We start from the raw sequence: 24,830 nt of genomic DNA on the forward strand, positions 1-24,830 counted from the left end.
TATTAAGGCCAGGGTCTTAGCTGAAAGAGCTGACTGTCAGCCAGTGACCTAGAGGTGAAAGACAAGATCTCATGTTACAATCCCCTGAGCCATCTGATCTGACTGATCGACCTAGCTTTTGTGTATTTTAAATCCAGTACATGCGTTAACTCCCACATAAGTAGATTATGCTAAATTGGTCTCTCCTAAATAGCAGCAGAGTTACTAAGCACACTGGCAAATGTAGGTAATTGCAAAACTCAAGAACACGGCTTTCAGCCTTGGAGTTGACACCCATGGCCACCCAAGGGGTGTGTGTATTTGGAGCTTTAGAATGGAGATGCCAAGGATGCGTGCTTTGCCAGGAGAGATCCAGCTGCTGGCGTGCTTTCACTCTCCGATATGTTGGCCATTACTGAATGTTTTTTGTGGGGCTACACTAAAAGGAAATTTGGATGACTGCAATATTAAGGGATTTGTGCACACACTCTGAGGATGATTGAATTCTTAACGGTTGGATTTTCATGTAATTGTGTCTGTTTGGGAAGTTTTCTGTTGTCTTGCATGAAGGTTGGGATTCTTTGCTGTGACTATATGAATCCACAGTTCCCAAGGAAGCACCACAGTCGGTCCACAGACATGGGTCCAGTGTCACCATATGGGCCTGTGTTTCAGGAGCTCAATAAAAAAGCAAAAAAATAACTATTGCAAACAATTCATGGACTTTCTTTTAGTATTGTTGCATGGCATGAAATAGAAAGCTTTTTAGTATATAATTTGTTCCTAAGATGAGCATGATTTGTAATTCAGTGTCTATCATGTAAAGTCACAGAATAGGTTATTGGGGGGTTTTAGGTGAGTCAATGTCAACTTTAAATATGTAATCTCAGCACCAGTGGAAAGAAAGCATATTCCTGCAGTTGGGAAAAGGTCTGTGGAAATGGATGAAATGGTGAACAGTTTTAATTAGTTAATTTGTTGGTTTATTTAAAAAAAAAAAAAAAAGGTAGCTTACTGAGATTTAAAAGGAAAGAAAAGCACCTGGCAAATGAAAAATCGAAAGTTTCTCCAGGGTAACAGGGAAAGCTTCTTCCTCTTTGTCTCTTCTTTTCATCTTACAATATTACTTTTCAGAAATCACTCCACAGTTACATAGGCAAAGAGTAAAAGATACCAGCTTCAAAAGACTTTTTTTTAACCAGCAAAGCTGGAGTTTCTGTTTAGTGTTGAAAAGTCAGTCTTTTCTGTACATAATTTATGCTATACTCCTGGTGAATTCAGCACACTTCCTCTGCTATTCCTGAACAAATCAGGCCTAGCTTTTAAAGTTTTCTGACTCATAAAGGCTTGTCATAGAGCATAATGCAAAGAAAATTGCAATCACGCTAAAGGGCCTGTGATTTTCCCTGTCATGACCTTTCATTCAACCAGCCGTTACCCTGTGCCCCCCCCTCAGCTAGGGCACACACAGGCCAACAAGTTCTTGCATGCCTAGTTTACATGGGGGAAGGGACAATAAACAAGTAAATAATCAAGGAACAATATGGGAGTTAGTAACAAGTGACATAATAGGGCCTCCCCGGTGGCGCAGCGGGTTGAACGCCCGTGCTGTGAAGCTGTCTGTAGCCTCGGCAGTGCGGGTTCCGTACCAGCCAGCCGGCGAGAATCCCACATGGTGCCTCAGACCTCTCCTGTCCTGCCCACTGCTCCCCTCAGCAGTGTATTTCTGTCGCCTGCCTGTTCTGCTCCCTGCTCTGTCTCTGATGAATCCTCTCACCCTCCCATGCCTCTGGCCTGTACCCCAACTCTTGTATAAAAATAAGTAAATCTTAAAAAAAAAACAAGTGATGTAATAGAATAAATAGGCCCACTCTGGGATGGAGTTTGCCCTCTGTGAAGTCTAAAGGTAATCTTGTTCTTATGTTTTGTGTTGCTTTGAATAATCACCTTTATTCATCTACATTTTCGAGACAAAGTCCAGTTTGTTCTTAGTTTAGATTTATAAGTACATTTTGCCACTTAGGCATTACAAATCACCCTGATCTATGATCAGTTGCCTATTCCCAGATCTGTTACTCAGCTCCTGTTAGCTCATGTGTGGGGAATATACACATTTGCCTTTCATTTTGGTGGCAGGGAATGACAGAGGAAGCCGACTCTGGGCCATAGATGTGAAACAGCCCAGTGCCAGGGCCTCTTTAGGCCATCTTGCTAGTTACATTGACTATGATGTTTTCTTTAATTTTGCATTTTGTTGGTCATTAAGGTTATATTTGGATATCATCAAAGTGAAGAATTAAAAGATGCTGAAGTAAATATGCAAAGCCCTTTGGAGGCAAATAATAAGGCTTATCCGGGGCCTCCCTGGTGGCACAAGGGGTTAAGACGCAGCCTATGAAGCATGAGTTCGATCCCCCGCCAGAGAGGAGACATACATGGTGCAGCAGACATCTCCTGACTCGCCCGCTGCTCCCCTCAGCAGTGTATTTCAGTCAGTCTGCCTGTTCTGTTCTCTACTCTGTCTCTGATGAATCCTTTCACCCCTGCACCTCTGTCCTGCACCCCAGTTCTTGTATGCATAAATAAATCTTAAAAAATAATTAGGCTTGTCCCTTAGCCCCCCTCCTCACTGAGACCAGGGAGAGGGGCAGGCCATGCCGCCACTGCAGGTCTCTGCTGGCACTTTCAGTGGCTAAGCAGTGATGGAGGTGGGAGGCGTAACACTGAGTATCCAGCTTGAAGCAACTTCCGGTAAAGCTGTGGGTTATGGTCTTCCTTTTATTAGCTTGTAAGAACTCAACCTCAGCTTAAATAGAAACCCTCTCCCTGGAAAGCTGTTTCTTACTGAGTTTTCATCTTTGTCAACTTGGTACACAGTATTGCACCTGCCATGGACACTCAAAATCTTGTTTAATAAGTGAATTAATAGTTGGTTAAAATATTGCAGAACACAGAGGTCAGAATCTCAGAACAATGAAGGGCAAGTTGAGTAAAGCTGTCAAACTTGATGTTCAAAGGCTGAACTGGGTTCACTTACCTCACTTACCTCATTGAATGTGCCACCGTAACCTTCTAGGAAGAGGCTGTTTTTCGCCCAGTTTACAGATGACAGCACTGAAACTGAGAGGTTAAATGATGTGTTCAGTGTTATTTAACAAACAGAAGACCCAGGATTCCAACTCTCACTCTGACTCCAGGCCCCTTACTTTCTTCTTCTCTTTTATAGCTGCAGTGGCAAGCCCATAGTCTGGAAGGCAGGTAGGCCAGCAAGCCTCCCAGCCCCCAACAAATCTTTATACATTTTCTCTCAGCTCTCTCTGGCATTCTCTTGCAGTCTCGCCTCCTTTTTTTTTTTAAAAAAGATTTAATTATTTATGCATACAAGAACTGGGGTACAGGCCAGAGGTACAGGGGGTGAAAGGATTTGCCAGAGACAGAGTGGGGAACAGAACAGGTAGATATACTGAAATACACTGCTGAGGGGAGCAACGGGCAAGACAGGAGAGGTCTGCTGTGCCATGTAGGTGTCTCCCTGGCCAGCCAGGGATAGAACTCATGCTGCAGAGGCTGTGGATAGCCTTCATAGTGCTGTGCTTAACCCCTTGCGCCACCAGGGAGGCCTGGTCTCACCTCTTCTGTAGTCACTTGTCCTCTCGTAGCTCTCGTCTGTTCTAAGTGACACTGCCCTTATAGCCCTGGTTCTAGGCTCATGTGTGCACACTTACGCATGCCCACACCCATACTCCAGGAGTCCACCATCAGGCACACATGCCCTGTGCCCACACTCCCAAGCTCCTCCTGCATTAGCACAATCAAGGCCTTAGGAGGTAGTCACAGAGGCCAATGATGTAAAAAGCCTGATCAACTTCACTTACCCTACAATAGCCATGCTTCTCAACCCTAGGGGTGGTGCAAGGGGTTAAGACACAGTCTATGAAGCTTTCCGCAGCCACTGCAGCATGAGTTCAATCCCTGGCTAGGGAACTACCCACATGGCGCAGCAGACCTCTCCTGTCTTGCCCACTGCTCCCCTCAGCAGTGTATTTCAGTCTGCCTGCCTTTTCTGTTCCCCACTCTGTCTTTGGTGAATTCTCTCACCCTCCCACACCTCTGGCCTGTACCCCAGTTCTTGTCTGCATAAATAAATCTTTAAAAAAAAAAAAAGCCAGCCCCGATGGCCAAGATTTGAGTGTATTGTTCTGGGACAGGCACTGGGCATGGGATTATTTTTATGTTTCCTGTGTCCAACTGTGCAGTATGCCATCCATCTCACCACCTTTTGGGATTCTGTTCTAAAAGTGGTCTTGGGCCTCCCTGGTGGCGCAGTGGTTGAGCTCTAGGCTGCGAAGCTGCCCGCAGCCTCTGCAGTGCCAGTTCGATCCCCGGCTGCCGGCGAGGGTCCCACATGGCGTGAAAGACCTCTCCTGCCATGTCTGCTGCTCCCCTCAGCAGTGTATTTCGTCAGTCTGCCTGTTCTGCTCCCCGCTCTGGCTCTGGTGAATTCTCTCACCCTCCCGCGCTTCTGACTGTACCTAGTGCTTGTATAAATAAATAAATAAATAAATAAATAAATAAATAAATAAATAAATAAATAAATCTTTTTTTAAAAAAATCCTCTGGGAACCAGCAATGTTACAGACACACCTCCATGAAGGGGAGGTGCCAAAAATAATAAATAAATAAATAAATAAATAAATGAAAGTGGTCTTTTTTTTTTAAGATTTATTTATACATACAAGAACTGGGGTACAGGCCAGAGTTGTGGGGGGTGAGAGGATTCACCAGAGACAGAGTGTGGAACAGAACAGGCAAAATGACTGAAATACACTGCTGAGGGGAACAGCAGGGAAGTCAGGAGAGGTCTGCTGCACCATGTGGGTATCTCCCTGGCTGGGGATCAATCTTGTGCTACAGTGGCTGCGGATAGCTTCATAGGTTGCATCTTAACCCCTTGTGCCACCAGGGAGGCCCTAAAAGTGGTCTTTAGCCAGGAACGTGATCATATACAACATTTCAAGCTGCTTTGTTCCTGTTGGCCTTCACCTTATACTCTAGTCGAGAGCTCTGTCAGCCCTTGACCCATTGAGTCAAGGCTCAGCGGGTTCCACCTGTTGACCCTTAGCCACTGAGGTGGCCAGAATTCCCTGACCTTGGATAACCTCCTCTAGTTGCCCTAGTGTCATCCCAGTGTAGCACTGTCATTTTCTCTGTGTTTTGACTTAAAAAAATCCAGAGACACCATGTTAGGCTGGGCAGTGAAACTTTTTCTTACTTCCAGGGAGTACTTTTGTTCAGGCCCCAGTGTCTTGTGTACAGTGTTGGCCTGCAGTAACAGACAGAGTTAGCCTTGGATCAAATACCGTGCCACTTGTTGTTGGCTGTTTATTTGTTCCTGTGAAGAGAAAATCATTAGTAAAGTAGTCAGTAACTGGCTTTGCCACTAACCCATGGAGCCAGAGGAATGCCACACTGGACGACACCTGGATACCAGGGCTCATCAAGTGGAGGGGTCTAGACCCATAGGTGCATTGTCACCCCCTTCTTGCTGGGCTCTGCCCTTCCTGACCCAAGAGTATCCCACCAATTCAGCAAATTTTCTCATGGTTCACACCTTCTACATAACACATATATGTGGGAACGTGTGTGCAGACACCCACACCTATCCAAACATTTTGAAAGCATTCATTTCTACGACATGCCTTCTAAACCTATGCCCTAGGTTTTTATTTATTTTTTTTTTAAATATTGATTTATTTATTTATTTATTTATACAAGCACTGGGTACAATCAGAAGTGCAGGAGGGTGAGAGAATTCACCAGAGCCAGAGCAGGGAGCAGAACAGGCAGAAGGACCGAAGTACACTGCTGAGGGGAGCAGCGGGCGGCAGGAGAGGTCTGCGCACCATGTGGGACCCTCCTCCGGTGGCCGGGGAGCAGCCGGGGATCAAACCAGCCCTGCAGAGGCTGCGGGCAGATTCGCAACCCAGCGCTCAACCGCTGCACCACCGGGGAGGCCCTGCCCTAGGTTTTTAAACAAGTAATAGCTCCACCTGTAGTCTTCAGAGCCTTTTATCTTGTGCCTGCCACAGAGCAAATGCTTGATAAATATTTGTTGACTGTCATATGAATTTTGCTTAATGTTTCTCTCTGTGACCTGGAGCAACTCAGCCACCACAGGGCTGCTGTACCATGAAGGTCAAACACTTTGAATCATCAGGTGCTAATGACAGGCTTAATCCTACCTGCACAGCACAGATTTACATCCTTTTTTCTTCTTGGCAGAGCCCAGAAAGGGATTTTTCTAGTCTGGTTACTCTGAAGCAAAGGAGTAAGGAGAAGACCCTAAATCAGCCCAGACACCAAGGAGGCAGATTAATAGAAAGATGACACCTGCCCTCAGAATGCTTACCTCCAATTGATACCTCCTCCCCCAACCCCCTTTGTCTTGAGATGCTTGGGAGAAATGCAGATTCCTGGGCTCAACCTGCCTATTACTAAATCTATATCTTAGGATATGAGGGAAATACTCAGCTTCATCAGCACCCAGGTGCTTCACTTGCATCTCAGAGTTTGGACGCCTATCTGTAGAGCAGAAGGGCCAAGCAAATGTACCAGCATGCAAAATGCAGTGGGAACTTCAAGGGTGTGGCTGGAGACAGGTTGTTAAAGTGGGATTTTTCTTAGAGATTCAGGCTTGATTCTCATCATTTGGGACAATGTACTGGCTGGATTCATTTTGATCTGTCATAATAAAAGTGTCATTGAGCAATTCCAAGATCATTCCTGCTGTATTTTTTGTCATATTTCATGTTTCCCCTCATCCTTCACGAAAGTACTTTTATAATAAACTGTTCCATATACTTGTTTGAAAAGTTAATTAGTAGATATTTTATGGAAGATTCCAGTCACTTCTTACAAGGTTAATATGTGAATAATAAGCTCCACTTTACTGGGTTATAGAGAACAATTCTATTAAAGGGGCTTCAAATGGACAATGCTGCTTCATGCAGTGCCGCTCAAAATGCTCATGTGACTTTGGCTCCTCAAACCCGTAATTTCTTCAGTTACTTACCTCTGACTTGGGTTGAGCATTTCATTTGAAAGTGTGTTTTGGCCACATAGAGTTTTATGTGCAGGAATATGGCACCCACAGTGTTATTTCTGTATACACTGTTTTGCTCTGATATCACCTTCTCAGGTCACTGTGGTCTACTTCTCGTGGATATGAAGTCTCCATGTATCAGAAAGGAAATATCCCACTTTAAGACAGTGAGGTGTCCATGCTGTGTGTATTCTTGGCTAAAATGAAACTGTGCAAGTTACTCTCAAGTTGGGAGAGTCTTTTTCTGAAGCTCATCTGGAAAATGAACTTTCCTCCCTATTCACAGCTACACATATGATGTTATAGTTTTCATTTAAATTTGGAGGACTTAAAAAAATAATAATACTCAAAATGCACACTGAAGGGTACCTTCTGGGTTCACTGAACACACAAATGCCCTTTGCTGAGACCTGAGGTGTATTATTAGAAGGGTTCAGTTCACTTTGTCTGCCAAATAGTTCAGTCTATTATCATTACATAAATAATCCTCCAAATACCAGTTATTTTCATAAGAAATGCAGAATTTATAGCCTCAAAGAGAGAACAGTCAATATTCTACCTCTGAACAATCATTATCGGGCTCCTGGAAATACAAAAACAGTTCATCCGCAAAGCTGCATGCTGAAATGGGTACAAAATGCTTTACATGGCGGACTTTTGAATATGCCCAGGGTGCTCCCAGTGGGAGGATGAGGGAGTGTGAGAAGTGGAGGGGGAGGAGAAGTCAGATGTACAAGGTGCATATTTCACAAGTGCATATTCCCAAGGCAGACACCCAGAAGATCCAATCTAGTGGCAATCATATTTGCAGAAGAAAACATAAAATTCCATGTTTCATTCCCACAATTAAATTAGCTCTTTACTGGACTGTCTGAATCTAATCAAGATACAGTGTCAGTGGAAATGTCTGTCCCTGGATGGTGGCTGCCTGCTGCTGCATAAACACCATGTGTTGCTTTGCTTAGTTATGCATCGCTGTTTATCATTTTTGGTGGTAATGATTATTTTTACTCTTGTGCAGCTTTTCTGATAGTGTTTTCCATATTCAGAAAATAAGTTACAACTATGCCTAATAGCTAACCACCACTTTCAAACAGTAGCAAACCTTGCCAGGCTGAGAGGGCTTCATAACTGAAAGGTGAATTTGAGCTCGCCCAGACTTGTTTCTGTGATTTGAGCTGAACGTATTCCAGAACTCCCACCCAACCTCATTAGGCTTGGCGAGGCCCTTGCCATCCCTCTGAAAAATTGAGTTGAGAAAAAAAATAATAAAACCTAGAAGGCCCTGGAGGCTTTAAAGCTTACCTAAAAAATGAAAAGTCTTCTGTCTCAAAGTGTGCAGTCAACATAAAAGAAAAAAAGACAGGTCTTTTAAATGTAACCTACTGATCCATAATCTTAGGAACCCAAGTGAAGCACTTCATCAGAACATCATCATCTTGATGATACAGGGTAGAGGAAACAGGATGGCACGAAGGATGGAATTTAAAGAAAATTGTTGGACACATTTAAATGGACTGCAACAAAGGTTCTAACAACTAAGCAAACCAAAGAATCATGTTAAATGTAAATAACGCCATTCTTCACCTCGATCATTATCTATGATGGTTAGAGAAACCCAGCAGTAACGGTGAGGTTTGTATTTCCAAGTACATGTCCTGTCAGGCCCTTGTGGTCCCATCTGTGATCCTTCATGCAGATTTTAAAACCGGGCAAAAGTATTTATTTGAAAAATGGGTTTTGGCTTTTCTGCATTTGTCACCTAGGACTTCCAAATGGAAATTCTAGAAACAAGCACGGGACACACAGGTATCACATGGCTACTAAAACTTGTCAGCTTCTGTGTAGGCTCATCTGAAAGAAAGAGAAAAAATGAGAACTTCTCATTCCAGGAAATGTTTCTTTCTTTGTGTTTTGCAGGTTGGGACTTGGTTCTGTTTGGTTGGAAGGGATAGGGAGAACTAGCGATAAAAACTCCTACAGCCCAGTGTGTCTATGGACCGGCCTGGTGCCGCTGGGGAAATTCCTGAACTATGATAAGCCCAGCCTGAGCCCCAGAAGATGGTTACACAATTCACACACTACAACAGCGCGTTGTCGGCCCCGGCGCAGCCAAGGGCAGAACGCTGTCAGGCCTGGTTCATTACTTCCCAACCACACACACCCGAGAATGTTGTCTTTGAATCATGAGCTGATACAAACTTAATATTTTTCACATGTCATTTTGATTTGGTGATTGTTTAAATAACCTTGCAACATAAATTAGAAATTGTAAGCTTCTCAGGGAAGAAATCTAAGGAGGCACATCGCCCATTGTGATTTGAAGAAGCAGTTAGGCATTTCTTTAAACAAAAAGACTGGTGTGGGCGGTTTCTATATACTCTGAAATATTTGTACTTTTGAATTTCCGTAAATATGTCACCCAACTTTTAGCCTTTCTCTCGTCTGAGGAGGGGTACTTCACAGTCCTCAGGCTAAATCTCCTCCCTTTGGCGTTGTCATCTTAAAGCCTAGTTTCTGAATTTGTTTTTAAGTTTCCGAGTCACTGTTAAGTCATACCATGAGAGAATAATTCATTCCTTTTCATTCATCCAGCCGCCTTGCTATATAAACACCTTTCAATTATTTGAATGATGCCTGTTGCTGTTGTAAGACCCTTGAATGTCAGAAGTTGTGTATGTGTGTGGAGGAGCAGAAAAGGGGTACAAAGGAGGCAGAATAGATTATGTCTTTCATACATCTGTTAGGCTTTCAAAAAGCATATAGCTAGTCTCTAGGTAAATCGTATTTTCCTTGCTCCTCCTTTTTTTATTAAGCACTATGTTAAGTCCGATTTTTTTCACTTACAGGTACTAAGCAAAAGATTTAAATACGTCATTGTAAGCTCCTGTTTTGCTGGCCCCATTAGAAGTGGGAAAATGTTAATTGAAAATAGAAACAGCTGGCTCTGAATAGTGCTCCCCTAGTGTCATTTAATTAATAAGATGCTTCTATTTGAAGTGACTACAATGACGTATTATAAGCTGATTCCAACAGTCTGGAGTAGTAAGACACCAAAGGAAATGGGGCAGGTTCCATCCCCTGTCCTTGTCACTGATAATCATAACAAGTACAGTAGACAGAGTAGGGCTGCTGGGAGAGCACAGTCACAGGGGTGGGGGCTGAGAGTTCCTTCCACTTAAGAGACGGGGAACATACCTGGAAGGATCAGGAATGGCTGTCATTTGGGAAGTTACTAGATCGATAGGCTGTTAACACTCAGGAGTCCAGGAATAAACGTAGTCCTTCAAAAACAGATCCGATTCAGTGAGAACACATGCAGATGAGTTTTCTGTGTAGTTAGAAACAAGGCAACTGGAGCAGAACTGCAAGAAGAACGGCTGTGGGAGGTGCCAAATCGGGAAAGAGCTGGGAGTGCTGAGACAGACGGACACTGGGTCGGGCTGCACTGACAATGGGATGTCCAGCACCCTTCAGGGAAAAGGCTGCCTAGTGCAGCAACCCTCAGCAAGTTACTCCAGGCTCTCTCACTCTGTTTCTTCATCAGTAATCGCAAAATATAATTTGTATTTACAGAGTTGTTGTGAGGTTTAAATCAGATGATCCATAAAGTTTTAGTAGTGTGCCTAACACAAATTCTCAAAAAACATCAGCTATTATATTTTTTTCTCAGAATAGTGATCATTGTAAAATGGAAAACATTCTAGATTTGTAAATCAAGAGAAAAAAAGGAGTGTGCAAAATACCTCCAAATATAGAACAGACTGTTGGGGACGCAGGGGGGTGGGCAGCTCGTGTGCACATGTGCATGCTTGTTGGCTTGAGAAGACCTAAACAGAAACTGCTTGATCTGAAAATAACCAGCGTCAACGTGGGCTCCCAAGAGGTTACGATGATCTGATCCTAGATTCATCTTAGAGAAATTGTCGTTTGTCTTAGAAATCATTTTTTTAACGATTTTATTTATTTTTGAGTAGAACTGGGGTGCTGGCCAGAGGTACAGGGGGTGAGAGGATTCACCAGATGCAGAGTGGGGAACAGAACAGGCAGATTGACAGAAATACACTGCTAAGGGGAGCAGCAGGCGAGACGGGAAAGGTCTGCTGCGCCATGTGGGTAGCTCCCTGGCTGGGATAGAACTCAGGCCATCGTGGTGGGCCTTTAAGGTGGTAGTGCTGAGACTTAACCCCTTGGCCCCAGAGAGGCCCCTAGAAATTTTTAACACACACCTGCTCAAGCCTAAGAATAGGGCCAGCTGATCTTAAAAGTTTTCTTTCAATTCAGGTTGCACAACAGGATTTTATATTCAGTCAGAATCCTGTCTCAGGGTAGCACACATTCTCCGAAGGATGAAAATCTGTCAGCATTTACCGAGCACATGCCTGGCAGACACAGCCCTGTACCAGGGGTCAGAGTGACCCCGGACACGAAGGGCATGGCTCCGAGCCTGCACTGTGGTCCAACAGCCGCTTGTGAAGTTTGGCCTCATGGTCGACTAGCCGGCTGCAGTGTCCTGGCCTGGAAGAGGGGTGTGATAATATCTACCTAGTGCCTATAAAGGCCCACTACCATTCCCTGCATGTAGTGAACACAGTAAATGTAGTTCTTACCTAATATCAATTTAGTCATCTTAATTCTTTGTACTGGGTATTAATCCGTTTCTCAGATGAGGCCATCAAAATTCAAACTGATTTTGTCTTAACGATACTAAAGCTAGAGTTCAAACCCATGTCTGAGAGTTTTAGAGCTCAGTGTGTCAGGAGCTCCTGAGACAATAGTAAAAACACCAGGTCCGAGGTCTTGTAAAGGTCAGTGCTTTGAGAGACATGTTCTTCTCACTTGGGGTGTCTCCACCTCACCATCATGTCCTTTTTTTTTAATGCCTCTGTAACTTTGTCTGAAATCCCTTCTCCAAGCCTCAGTGCCCTTTTCCTTATGCCTAGTAATCCTTAAAATACTGCACAGGCATTGCCTCCTCCAGGAAGCTTTCCCAGCCTGCCCTTACTTGCCGTGTCGTGGTAGCCCTGGGACAGTACCATCCACATTTTAAGCAGCCCAACAAAACACCAAGAACTTGGTAGGCATTCAATAAATACAAAGAAATAAAAAAAACAAAACTAATTTGTTTATGTATTTTCTGCATCAGTTTAATTATAATAATACATTTTCATATGTAATCCTCCCAAGTAAAGTTTTTCTAGCCGAAGAGCTGTGGGGAGGACTCCTAAGATTCCTGGAGGATTAGCAGTGCCCTGGGAGGCCTTGAGCTAGGCCCGGGCCATCATTTTGTCACCAGTGACAATTCTTTTTTTTTTTTTTTTTTTTTGGGGTCAGAATGGGGGGATTGCAATTGTATGGGGAATATAAAAATAAAATTTATTAATTAAAAAAAAAAGACAATTCTTTTTTTTTTAAGTGTTTTTTGTTGTTTTTATTTATTTATTTATTTATTTATTTATTTATTTATACAAGCACTGGGTACAGTCAGAAGTGCGGGAGGGTGAGAGAATTCACCAGAGCCAGAGTGGGGAGCAGACTAGGCAGACTGACGAAACACACTGCTGAGGGGAGCAGTGGGCGCAGCAGGAGAGATCTGTGCACCATGTGGGACCCTTGCCAGCAGCTGGGGATCGAACCAGCGCTGCAGAGGCTGCGGGCAGCTTCACAGCCTAGCGCTCAACCGCTGCGCCACCGCAGAGGCCCACCAGTGACAATTCTTTAAGATGAGCCCTTGGTTGTTGTTGATCTTATATTTTAAACTTGCCTTCCATTCCCTGCTTTCCTCAGTTCTGTGTATCATTTAAGAAAATGATGCTGCCTCAGGGAACAGGTACTGGAAACATTACTTCCCCATAAGTAGATATAATTTGTTTTGTTTGTACTAAGAAGGTATTTTCTCTCCTAAATTACTTCTGTCCATTTCTATAACAAGCTTTGAATTAAGTTTTATCTGTGTTCATGAAAAAGAGACATTTCTCAAGTGTGGAAACCATATAGAACCAGAGTTTTTCCTAGGATTTTTAAAAAGTTACAAAATTTGAAGCAAATTAAATGCTATTTATAATAATTTAGATTTCTAAAACATTAAGTTGATGGGTGATTTTTTTCAATTATAATGATGTCCAGCATAGAATTCCCTTTTTCAAAAAGGAAAGAAAAGCTTTTTGATATGAACATTTTAAAATAGATGCAAAAATAAGGAGAATACAATTGAACTCCTATGTTTCAGAAAGTTCCAGATATCGACCTAGCATCTTTCTTCCCCTCACCCACTCTGTTGCCATCCTCTCTCATCTCATCAGAGTGCTGTCCACTCTGTCCATGTCTCCTTTCTTCCCACGTGCCACCTGCAATGACAATTCTCCACACACCTCTTCATTTGTGCAGCTGCACATACACAAACACGCATACTATCACCCACCCTCCCCCCCTTTTGCTGCCTTTTTTAGTTTCAAATATTAGGAAAGAAACTTGGACTCTACTCATTTGGGTTAGTAGACACTGAAAAGTATGAAGCTACAAGTGCTTCTGAAGACAAAAGAATTCAATAGAAGAATACTCTTTAAATCTGATTTTTTTGCAAAGTTATGTCCTAGAAGACATTACTAACTTGATACCTAATGAGTTTGTGGCAGATTGTTTTTCTATTTTACTGTGTTTTCATCCTCTATACTTTTCCAATTTTCAACAATGAATAGGTATCACTTATATCATTACAAATATCCCCAGAAAGTAATGCCAAAGAAGTAATTTAGAAGTTGCCTCAGAATCTCTTAGCAAAATAAATCTGGACTACAAACTAAATTAAATCTTTTCCTCAAGTGCCAACTGTATTTTCCATAGCGAAGAAATAGGCATTTCTTGGGAAAGGAGGGTTAAGTGGGTGAAGAGGGTCAACAACCTGACTTAAGTCCTTTTATCACCATCTTTGTCCTCTGATCTATCCCTGACACTTCATCTCAACCTCACCTCTGGCCAAGGTCCTCCCCTCTGCCTCTGGGCTAGTGCTGTGGAAACTACAGATGAGCCCGTCTCTCAGACCTCCCTGCCTTTGTTATTACCTTGTGCACTGGATCTGTAGTGCGAAAGGATTAACACAGCACTGCTAATACAGGACCTAGTGTCCAGTTATATGCCATAGAGTTGAGGTGACTTGCTCGCCCTATAGCATGAGTAGATAGAGCACGTGGAGCCAACCCTTCCGAGTTAAATTTCCTTAGCTGGAAAGTGACAAATCCCATAGAGTTCTTCAGGATTTAGGGGTAGGGCACAGCATGAAAAGTCAGCACAAGAGCTGCAAGGTAAACCAAATTGGAGCCTCATGCACAGCGCACTCGCAGATGTTTTCGTTGTCCTAAGAATTCTCACTTTCCCATTTCTTACTGTGCCCCCTTCATGGTTGTACCAACCATTTGAAAATAACCTCCAAAGTCTTGGGGTGTATTGCTTCACATCAGTGTGTCTTCTTAGTGCGCCCACACCTCAACTACACCAAACTCCTATGCCTCAACTTTTTACATCCCAGCTATTAAATAAATGTGTTTCCCTAAAAAAAAATTGATAACAACTAAATTTTCTTGGGATAACATGCAAAGTTAACAAACCCTAGTGAACTATAAAAATGGTTCATTTTTTTCAAGGGAAGTTGTTTAGTTGTTGTATTCTTTTGTTTTGTAGGTTTGTTTGGTTTTTTATTTATATTAGTTTTTTTTAAAGATTTATTTATTAATGCATACAAGAGCTGGGGTACAAGCCAGAGATGTGGGGGTGGGGGTGAGAGGATTCGCCAGAGACAGAGTGGGGAACAGAACAGGCAGACTGACTGAAATACACTGCTGAGGGGAGCAGCGGGCGAGACAGGGGAGGTCTCCTTCACCATGTGGGCAGCTCCCTGGCCGGCCAGGAATTGAACTCGTGCTGCAGAGGCTGCGGATTGCTTCATAGTGCGGTGCCTAACCCCTTGCATCACCAGGGAAGCCCTATATCAGTTTTTTAAAAAGATTTATTTATTTATGCATACAAGAGTTGGGGTGTAGGCCAGAGGTGCAGGGGGTGAGAGGATTCACCAGAGACAGAGTCGGGAGCAGAAAAGGCAGACTGACTGAAATACACTGCGGAGGAGAGCCGTGGGCGAAACAGAGAGGTCTGCTGCACCATGTGGGTCACCTTCCAGACTGGGGATTGAACCCATGCTGCGGTGGCTGTGGATTGTTTTATAGTGCTGAGACTTAACCCTTCACAACACCAGGGAGGTCCTTTTTTTTTACTTATAAATGAAAGGTTTGCAGTTTAATGGTGAGAACACAGGCTTTAGAATCAGATCTCAGTTGGAACCTAAGCCATGTGACAACCATCTGAGCTTCAGTTTCCTCACCTGAGGAGTGGAAATAACATGGGTACCTCATTGTAAGAATGAAATGAAATAAAGCCTTTGTGATGGTGACCCCAGCTGGCTCACTCTCTGGCACATGATCTGTTTAGTAAAGCATAATGAGCATTAGCGTTATCCCCTGCATGAGCTGACATGGTTCCTTCCTCTGTCCGTCCCCATTGGAACAGCCTGGTGGGTTTATCGCCAGAGTCTAGCCAGCTGTGCATCCTTGAGTATTACATATTTGGGGCTCTGTGTCTTCGTTTATGAAACAGGAGGTTGATTTAGGTCACCCTGGAGATCCTTCACTTCTAAAAGTGTGGTTAGAAACTTAAGAAAAAGTGCTGTGACAATTCAAAGTGACAGAATGTCAGAAAGCATCTCAAGTCGATGATGTTGACTTGTTCCTTTTTTGTCTCCATGCCTATCTTTGCACTAATTCTCAACTCAGCTATTCATCACACTGTCTTGGGGCCTTTTTAAGAAATGCAGGTGCCTGGACACCACCTCTGACCAGTAATTACAGAAGAATATCTGGTGGCAAGAATCTGTATTTTTTTTAAAGCTCCAAGGTGACTCCACTGTAGTCAGGGTTAAAAACCCTTGCTGTGCTCTATGCAAATGACATAGTCAAAAGCATGGCAGAGGAGACAGGATTTGGATAAACCTCAAGCTGCATCTGTGAGGTGATGGGATTTCAGATTTGTTGTTTTGATTCTGTCTCACTTCTAAATTCTAACATCAGTGAGAGCATAAACCTGACATCAGTCCCCATTATGCACCAAACCAAATGACAAATCCGTGGCCTGGATGATCCCACTCTTCAGGATATGGTTTCTGCTTCTCTAGCCTCGTTTTTCAGTTGGGCCCGACTCTGTGATCCAGTGAAGAATAATCACTTGTCAGTCCTTTCCCGCCTTTAAGTCTTTGTATTTTCCCTAGCCTTTTTTTTTTTTTTTTTTTTTGCCCTGGCCTTATCTCCCACCCCTGTACTTGGTAGTTCTGCTTATCCTTCAGCTCTTTAATGAATTTTCTTTTGAATTTGAGTGGGGTGTGCCTCCTGTGTGCCCCTGTAGCCCTCTTAATACACTCACACACTCTGTCTCACTGCACTTGTTCTGTATTCCCAGCCCCATAGCATCCCCCGCATCTCATAGTTAGGCTCAGTGAATACTGATGGAAAGAATGAGTGAATAACTGAGTGACTACAGAATAAAGATCCTTAAGGATCCTTAAGGATCTGAATCGCACTAACTTAGAGAAACCAAGTTCCAAAAAGAAAGGAATGCACAAGGACGATTCTTAGTGAGTAATTCACATTAAGCCAGGTAAATGAGTTTCTATATAGTCGTTCATTTAAGACTATTCTTTAATGACCAGTGTGTACAATTCATTATGTGAGGGAGCGGGTGAGCCACGGTAGGGAAGCAGACTTGCTATCCACCAAAAAGAGCTTAATTTCCTCAGAGATTTGGCTCTGCATTATTTGCTCCATAAACAAGAATAATAGTAGAGTGCTAATATTAAAAAGCATGAAAGATGGATGTATTTCAATATCTGTTAATACGTAGTTTAGTAAGTCTTTATAATCCTATTAATAAAATATTTATAGATGAAATAACATGATGATAAACTTTATTCCCTTGCATATTATATATAGACTAGAAGTCTAGAAAAATCTATATGTAAAATACCATATAATTACATGAAATACAAAAGAAAAAAGCAAACAAAAGAAAAAAATTATGTGAAATTGACAACTGAACATAATCTTTGGATAATTCCATTAAAAATAAATATTATTGGATACAGACTATATGTTGTATCCTAGAGAAGACACAGAAATGAAAACCAATTGTTGCTGCCAAACAGGAACAATGAGGATGGAAACCTTATGTTGGGAGGCTTGGAAACCTAAAAGCTACACACTTTCCATGTCTTTCCATTTCATTCTCACCTGGGTTATTTGTCATGGTGCCTTCACTCGCTTTCCTTGTGTCTTCTCTTCCCTTCTGTGGCGTTTCCCCCTGCAATTATCTGTTTCCCTGCCCTTCCCCTAAAATATCCAAATTTCCACCCATATATTCTTTGAAAAGGAAAAAAAAAGAACACTGTTTGGTTGGGATTTACTTCCAAAATCCCACTAGGGAGAATAAGGCATAGGTATAAGTCTAGGTGAAACAAGACTGGCCAAGAGTTCATGCCTTCTAAAACTGGATGAATACTGGGGGATTCATTATATCATTTTCTACCTTTTGGTAAATTTGAAATTGTCCACAATAAAATGTTTTTTTTTATTTTTTTTAATTAATAAATTTTATTTTTATATTCCCCATACAATTGCAATCCCCCCATTGTTTTTTTTTTAAAGATTTATTTTTATTTATTTATACATACAAGAACTTGGGTCTAGGCCAGAGGTGCACGGGGGTGAGAGGATACACCAGAGACAGAATGGGGAACAGAACAGGCAGACTGACTGAAATACACTGCTGAGGGGAGCATTGGGCGATTCAGGAGAGGTCTGCTGCTCCATGTGGTTTAGCTCCCTAGCCTGGGAGTGAACTCAGGCTGCAGTGACTGTTGATAGCGCTGAGATTTAAACCCTGCGCCACCAGGAGGCCCATAAAATGTTTTTTTGTTTTTTGGGTTTTTTTTTTTTTTTTTGGTTTGAAAAAAACGTCATTTGTTGGAGGAAGTTTTCTCAGCATTGCACTTAGTTCAGCAAGTATGTAAAGAAAACAAAACCAGCTATACATCATCCAGAGCCAGCTTGGTCTTGGTCAGTTGAAAAACAGGAATGCTCTCTGAGGTTAGTAAACTGTAATCAGTTCCACATAGTTTTCAGGCACCAGGGTTTACAATCAGTGCAGTTTGATTTGTAACTCCATTCATATGTCCACAAGAAATACAGCCTGTGTCAATTTTCCCCTTTATTTGCTGAGCCAAACAATGTGCTTCACCGCTGCACCTTCAGCTCTATCTCAACACCCACCCACGGACGCCATTTTACAATCATTGGCACTGCCCATTCCTTCTGCATTGTTTACACAATGCAAAACATTCCTTCTTTTAAAATTAGCAAAAATAAACAGCACCATTTCCTTTTATTACTCCTAATATTAATTGCCTCAAATTCGGTGCCTCTTTTTTCACAAAGAGACCCTCACCTCAGTCAGAAATGTGCAAGAACGAGGCCCACAGGGTCTTCATTGCTAAGCCGTTCCCTCTTCTCAGAACAGTCCTTTCTTTCCCTCAGCTCCGCATAGACCACAGAGCCTTATTCTGCCCTAAGTAAGCCAACAAGCATTTCGCCACTGTCTTCAAGCCTCTCTCCTCCCCCATGATCCTCCAAGCAAAGCTCTCAGTGAAGTTTCCTGGGCCTCCCTGCTGAGCACCCTGCTGGGATTTCTGAAATGATGGGTGGGGTCCAGTTCCTTCTCAACTTCTCATCCACTTTTTTTTGAAGGAGTTGGCCCAGAGACTCCACTTCTCCCATGCCTGGCCCAGATGCACAGCCTCTTCTGTGCCCAGGCTGGGGCTGCTTTCCTTTGTATCTTTCTGTATTTCCCCTAAGTCAGATGTTAAGGTGCTTCTAATTGCAGCTAATTGCAGCTATACACAATTTCCTGTATCTGCTAGAGGTGGTTTTTGTTTGTTTTGCATCCTAAAAACACTTAAATTAAGTTTCCTCTTTCTGATCTTGGAAAGGTCTGTAACAATACACTTCTGCCAAGATTATTCCATTTACTCCTTAAATCCTGTTCCTTAGTGCCTGTGGTCATCTAAGAGCTGCCTTCCTAGAAATGTTTGTGTGATAGTTAGGGATGCCTTCTGTTGCTCTTCTCCTCTTGAGCCATGACATCATTTGATTTTCTTATCAACCCTGAGAGAAAGTTAGGGTGGTTTTATAAAAGCAATAATTTTATCAAAGCAAGGGAGGTACAGAGAAATGGACTCATCCAGATAATAGCTAGTAACTGGTGGAGCCTCATTCCTTTCCCCACTCAGTTACTCCTTTACTTATTCACTAAGTGAAGAGTTATTAATCACTCATTCTGCTAGTGTACATCCAAGTCTAGATTTTTGAAATGAGCATTGAAAATGAGCATAGGATTTAAGAATGAAATGCTTTTTATTTTTTACTCAGGTATTTGCAATTATTGATATTATTTCAGGCCACAAAATCATCAATGCTTGGATTTCATTGTGAAGCTCTTGCTGAGCAATTATAAGATAGAAATAAAACTCTACATGAAAAGCTTTCATTCCATAGAGGTCATTCTTTTCATTCCTATCATTGTAGGGAGGGCCCTTTGAGATCAACGCTACTTAACTAGTTGAACCAGTTACTCATCATTTTGAACCTATTTCTTCATCTTTAAAAGGAGGATAATGGGTTTGTTACATACATAAAGTCTTAGGAGAGTGAAAGCTATCTGCAAAAAGCTTAATAAATATAGCTCCCCTTTCTTCCCCTGTCAGCTGTAAATTTATCATGTTATTAACCGTGAAGAGTAAAATGCTTTAATAATAAGCAAACAAGTCTCATTCTTTCCTATGCTGCATCAAACTGTCTTGGAAACACTATAAATAAGTGACTAAATGTGTTTTAGTTTTACTGCCTCTTCTTTATGTAGCATACTATTTGATTGATGTGTTAATGAGAAATGAATGGCAAGGTAGCATCTAGAGAAGAACACTAGGATGGCTGGAAACCACCCCCTGGATAATCACCCAGAAAATATGGAAAGTTGGACAAAGCTGAGAAAAGTATACTGAGTTTAAGAAATAGCACCTGACCATAAGGAGTTGCTTGCTTCTTTTTTTTCCCCCCCATAATAAGTTGCTTTCTTTGTGCTTTCCTACCTTCTGGTAAGACATTAGTTAGAAATACATGACTTTTCTTTTTGGGTAGGGTGGAGAGCCGCTTTGTTATTTGTTAGCTTGCTGTATTTTAAGAGTGGTGGAATTATTGTCTACCATTACATCTGTCCAATTTCAACATAAGATTAATAATATATGATTTCAAAATTATTGAAAGCAATTCAATGATGTTCCAAATCAGACATAGATTTGTTAGGAGTGCTGCAGAAGCTTTGCATTTAAAAGCAGAGCCATTTGCCTGCTTATGAAATGTAAAACACATTCTTTTGGTAAAAGAAATGATTTTGAGTATAACTAACAAGTTCCATTTTCTAACAGGATATTTGTTGCTAGTTAACCCTCTACTCTTTCATATATACATATGGCCATCTTCTGTTAACTGAATATAAACCAGGGTATGTAGGTTCAATCTTCCTTACATGAATAAATGATAATAGATGCAAAATGCTTCAACTGTGACCTCTGTTCAAATGTTAGCTCTATAAATGGAAAAAACATTATGGATTCCTGTTTTTAAAAATTATCCATAATTACTTAATGTTCCAGAACTAGGACATATTTTTTGGGTGGTCAAATATATAATTTTTATGATGATGCCAGGCTGTTAGAAATTATTTTTGCTAAGACCTTAAGAAACTAAACTGTGTATTGTTAATGGAAAACACATTCTAGACCAGTGATATTTTTAATTATTCTTTTTCATAATTAAATGTAGATGTTAGCATATAGGCATTGCTTTATTTTTAGCCAGTTTGGGATTCATGGAGAAAGCTCAGAAAACAGATTTCTTAAAAACAAAATTGCTTTTTTGTGGAATCTGTTTAAAAGACACTTTGGAGCAATAACAATTTTTAAGCCTCAGAGAAGGTTGCTTTAAGTAACAGGAAGAAAAAGACTTGATCTTCCATTATAGTGACAGAACTTAACCATAATCACCATGTAAGGAACATTTCCTTTACAGGTAAAAGAGAGTGAGTAAAAACCTACTTGAGAAAACCTGAGACTATTTTGAATTGTCTGGCCTTGAGATATTTATCAAGCAGGGACCAGCACTTCTCAGAGAACCATTACTATTTAAGGGGTGATTTTTCCTGACTGCCAATTTTGAAACTGCTACCTTTGACACAAAATGGTAGCTCTTAAACTTAGTGACAAACAACTGATTCTAATTGTCTTCACTGTTCCCTCTTTTCTATCACAGAATCGGAAGACTTTTTGATGGTACAGAACCCATTGTTTTGGACAGTCTCAAACAGCACTATTTCATTGACAGAGATGGACAGATGTTCAGATATATCTTGAATTTTCTACGAACATCAAAACTCCTCATTCCCGATGATTTCAAGGTGAGGGATTCACGTTAATTAATTACCAGCAGCATAATAAATATGTGATTTGTTTTGCTATGCTCCAAAAATATTTCTAGTTCTACATTTTTAACATATAACAACTCTAATAGCTCCAGAGGTCTCTCTGGTTGTACTGTCTCCATGAAGTACAGTATTATGCTCATTCAAGCTTTACATAACCAGACGAGGATGACTTTTTTTTAATTGATTGAACTTTATTTTCTTACATTGTTGTTCGTTTTTGTTCGATATTTGATTTCTCCCCTCAGGTGTAGTCCCCATAAATCTCCCACCACCACATCACTGGTGAACTGTCACCATAGTCCCCTATGCACTTTCCCCCCACCCCCTGTTTTAATTCATCTCCATCCCTCTCCTCTGCTGTATGCCTTAGATTAATAGGTGACCTGCAAGTTCTGTCTTTTCTTTTTTTTTTTTGACCCTATGTTTGGTTCCCCTATATTCCTCCTATAAGTGAAAGCATCCGATTTTTCTTTCCTTCTGACTTATTTCACTGAGCATAATCCCTTCTAGCTCCATGCATGTTGCTGCGAATGGCACAAGTTTATCTTTCTTGATCTTTGAGTAGTATTCCATTGTGTATGTATCCCACATCTTCTTGATCGCTCATCTGTTTTGGACAGTTAGGTTGTTTCCATATATTAGCTGTTGTAAACAATGCTACAATAAACATAGGAGTGCTGATTTCCTTTTGAATTAATGTTTTTGTGATGAGGAGGATCACTTTATATTTAAAGAATTGAATGACAATTCATTTTAGCACATTGAAAATTAGTTGGCCAAATTCAATGTTTATTTTTAAGTCTTAGCTAAAAAGAAAAAAAAAAAAGGAGATCTTCTTAGTTTAATAAAGACTTTTTCTCCCAGGAATTTAAAGCAAGTATGATTCTTAATAATATTCTAGAATTGTTCCCTTTAAAGTTTGTAGCAAGTGTTACAGTTAGTCCTACCTTGTGCAGGCAGCTCTCAGAGTTGGAGTTAGACAAGGAGAGCAGATTGGGGTCAAAATGGGGGGGTTGAAATTGTATGGGGAATATAAAAATAAAATTTATTATTTAAAAAAAAAGAAAGTTAATATTAGAAGGGAATATACAAAAATGTAGTCTTTGCAGCTATTAATACTTCTAAATAGCAGATTCTAAAGAATCAACTGAAAATAACACTGTAACTAATAGAGAACTCATTAAAGAGTCACGTGTCGAGGGTGATTAGCCAAATGAGAAAGAGAATATAGAAGGGACATGTCATGTACACGTTTATCTTACATGACAACAACTTTATACATTTGGCAAGAAAATAAGAGAAAGAGTAATAACTGCAACTAGCATGTGCAGTTTCCTGTAGCCCTGGAGTGAGCCTCTGGGACCCTGCTGCTCCCCTCAACAGAGGTCGTTCCAGAGGCCTCTCAGAGGGTGCACAGCATGGTGCTGAGCGTGATTTTAGAGATCAAAGAAGTTGGTTTGTGGAACATGTCTCCTAAATGAAAATCAGCGACTTCATCTCTGATCTCTTCCAACTCAAGAAGGAAAGTATTGAGAGTCTGGTTCTAATGTGGCCCTTTCAAGTTCTCCATGCAGATTTTTTCTTTGTGTGCAAATTTTTGAACCTCTTTCCTGCCTTCCCCTTATGCCACTTCTTTCACTGGCAACCATCTTATACAAAACTTTCATGTAATAGCTGGATTCTAAAATGCCTTGCAGCTCTGAGGCCAAAGGGAAGTCTCCCACCTCCAACCCTCAGTCTAAAGGGGGGGAGGGGGCTAAGTAGGGAGAGAGATGGAACACACATCTCTCAAATAGGACCATAGAGAGGACTGCCCCCCAGGCTGCTGGCATGACCACTTGGGTAGTTGAAGACCGCAGTCCTGCTTCCCATCCTAGCTGTAGGCAGAACAGAGGACTAGGAAGAAAGTCAGGGCAGCTTTTAGAAAGCAGGTGCTGGTTCTGTGTGGAGAAGGACAGCAAAATGTGATACAGTGGAGGCGCAGGGAGGCGTTTTGTTACTCTCTCACATTTTCCTAGAAGGAAGGCAGTGAACTTGAAAGGAGGAAAGAAGGGAACTTTCACTTTTAGTTCTATTTTAAGGTGTTTACATTTCCACTCTAGCTGGATAGTTCACAGGCTTCTTAAAGCTAAGCTGCCAGAACATGAGCTGGCCACACCCACCTGCCCCAGCCCACCTCCACCATGAAAGATGCCCCTTTTTGTCTGTATTCTCTCTCAGCAAAATATCCAGAATCATCTGCCGGCTCCAGGCTGGAACCGGGGAGTCACTCTGAACTTTCTCTACTTTTCCTTCCACATATGATCCGGTGGTGAATCCATCTATCCACCTTCTAGGTATTTCTTGAATCGCTCCACTCCTCTCCTGTCAACTCCCTAGTCCAAGTCCAAGTCCAAGTGAATCTCCGGACGTCTTGGAGTGACCTTAAAATTGGTCTCCCCTCACCACTCTCCATGTTCAAATTCGGAGACTATTTTTTTCATTAAACTCTTTATTTTGAGGTCATTATAGATGCACATGAAGTTGTACAAAAGTAAATAAACAACAGATCCTGTGTTACCCAGTTCCCTCCAAAAGGATATCTTGCAAAATTATAATATAGGTGCCTGGCCTTATATTGATAGGGTCAGGCAGAGAATGTTTTCATTATCCCAAGGATCCTTCCTGCTGCCCTTTTATAACCCCACCAACTCTTTCCCCTTCTCCCAATCCATCCTTCCAAGGGACATTTTTCAAAAATGTTAGTGTAGTGTGACTTGTTCCATCTTAAAACTCGGCAGGGGCTTCCCATTGTTTGTGGAACAAAGCAGCAGATCCTTCTCAGAGCCTGCCAAGCCAGGTGGTCCCTGCCCATCTCACCCAACTCTTACCTTACACATGTTCCCTACAGGACTTCTCTTCAGTCCTCAGACACACACCACTTCTTGCCCCCTTCAGAACTGTCTGCCTGATGACCTTTCCCTGATTTTTCTTCTGTCATTCACGCTCATTTTATTCATCACTGTCCTGTGCCTGGTCTAGCTTAGGTTTGCCTGTGCCTCCTGATTCTCCATACTCTACCGTCACACTCAGTACATTTGTAATTATCTGTCTCTATTCTCTGTATCTACCCAACTGT

General features: G+C 41.7%; 1 protein-coding gene across 1 annotated transcript in view; it reads left to right on the plus strand.

Moving 5' to 3' along the window:
* Positions 1-24,830, plus strand: part of KCTD1 (potassium channel tetramerization domain containing 1) — a 93,041-nt gene that overhangs the window by 52,153 nt on the left and 16,058 nt on the right. Inside the window, 1 exon segment of the mRNA XM_037508708.2 lies at positions 21,541-21,685. Coding sequence (XP_037364605.1) covers positions 21,541-21,685 — 145 coding nt within the window.

The sequence above is a fragment of the Talpa occidentalis genome, unplaced genomic scaffold (assembly GCF_014898055.3).
Source record: "Talpa occidentalis isolate TD23 unplaced genomic scaffold, MPIMG_talOcc4v2.1 talOcc4.13, whole genome shotgun sequence".
Lineage (NCBI taxonomy): Eukaryota > Metazoa > Chordata > Mammalia > Eulipotyphla > Talpidae > Talpa > Talpa occidentalis.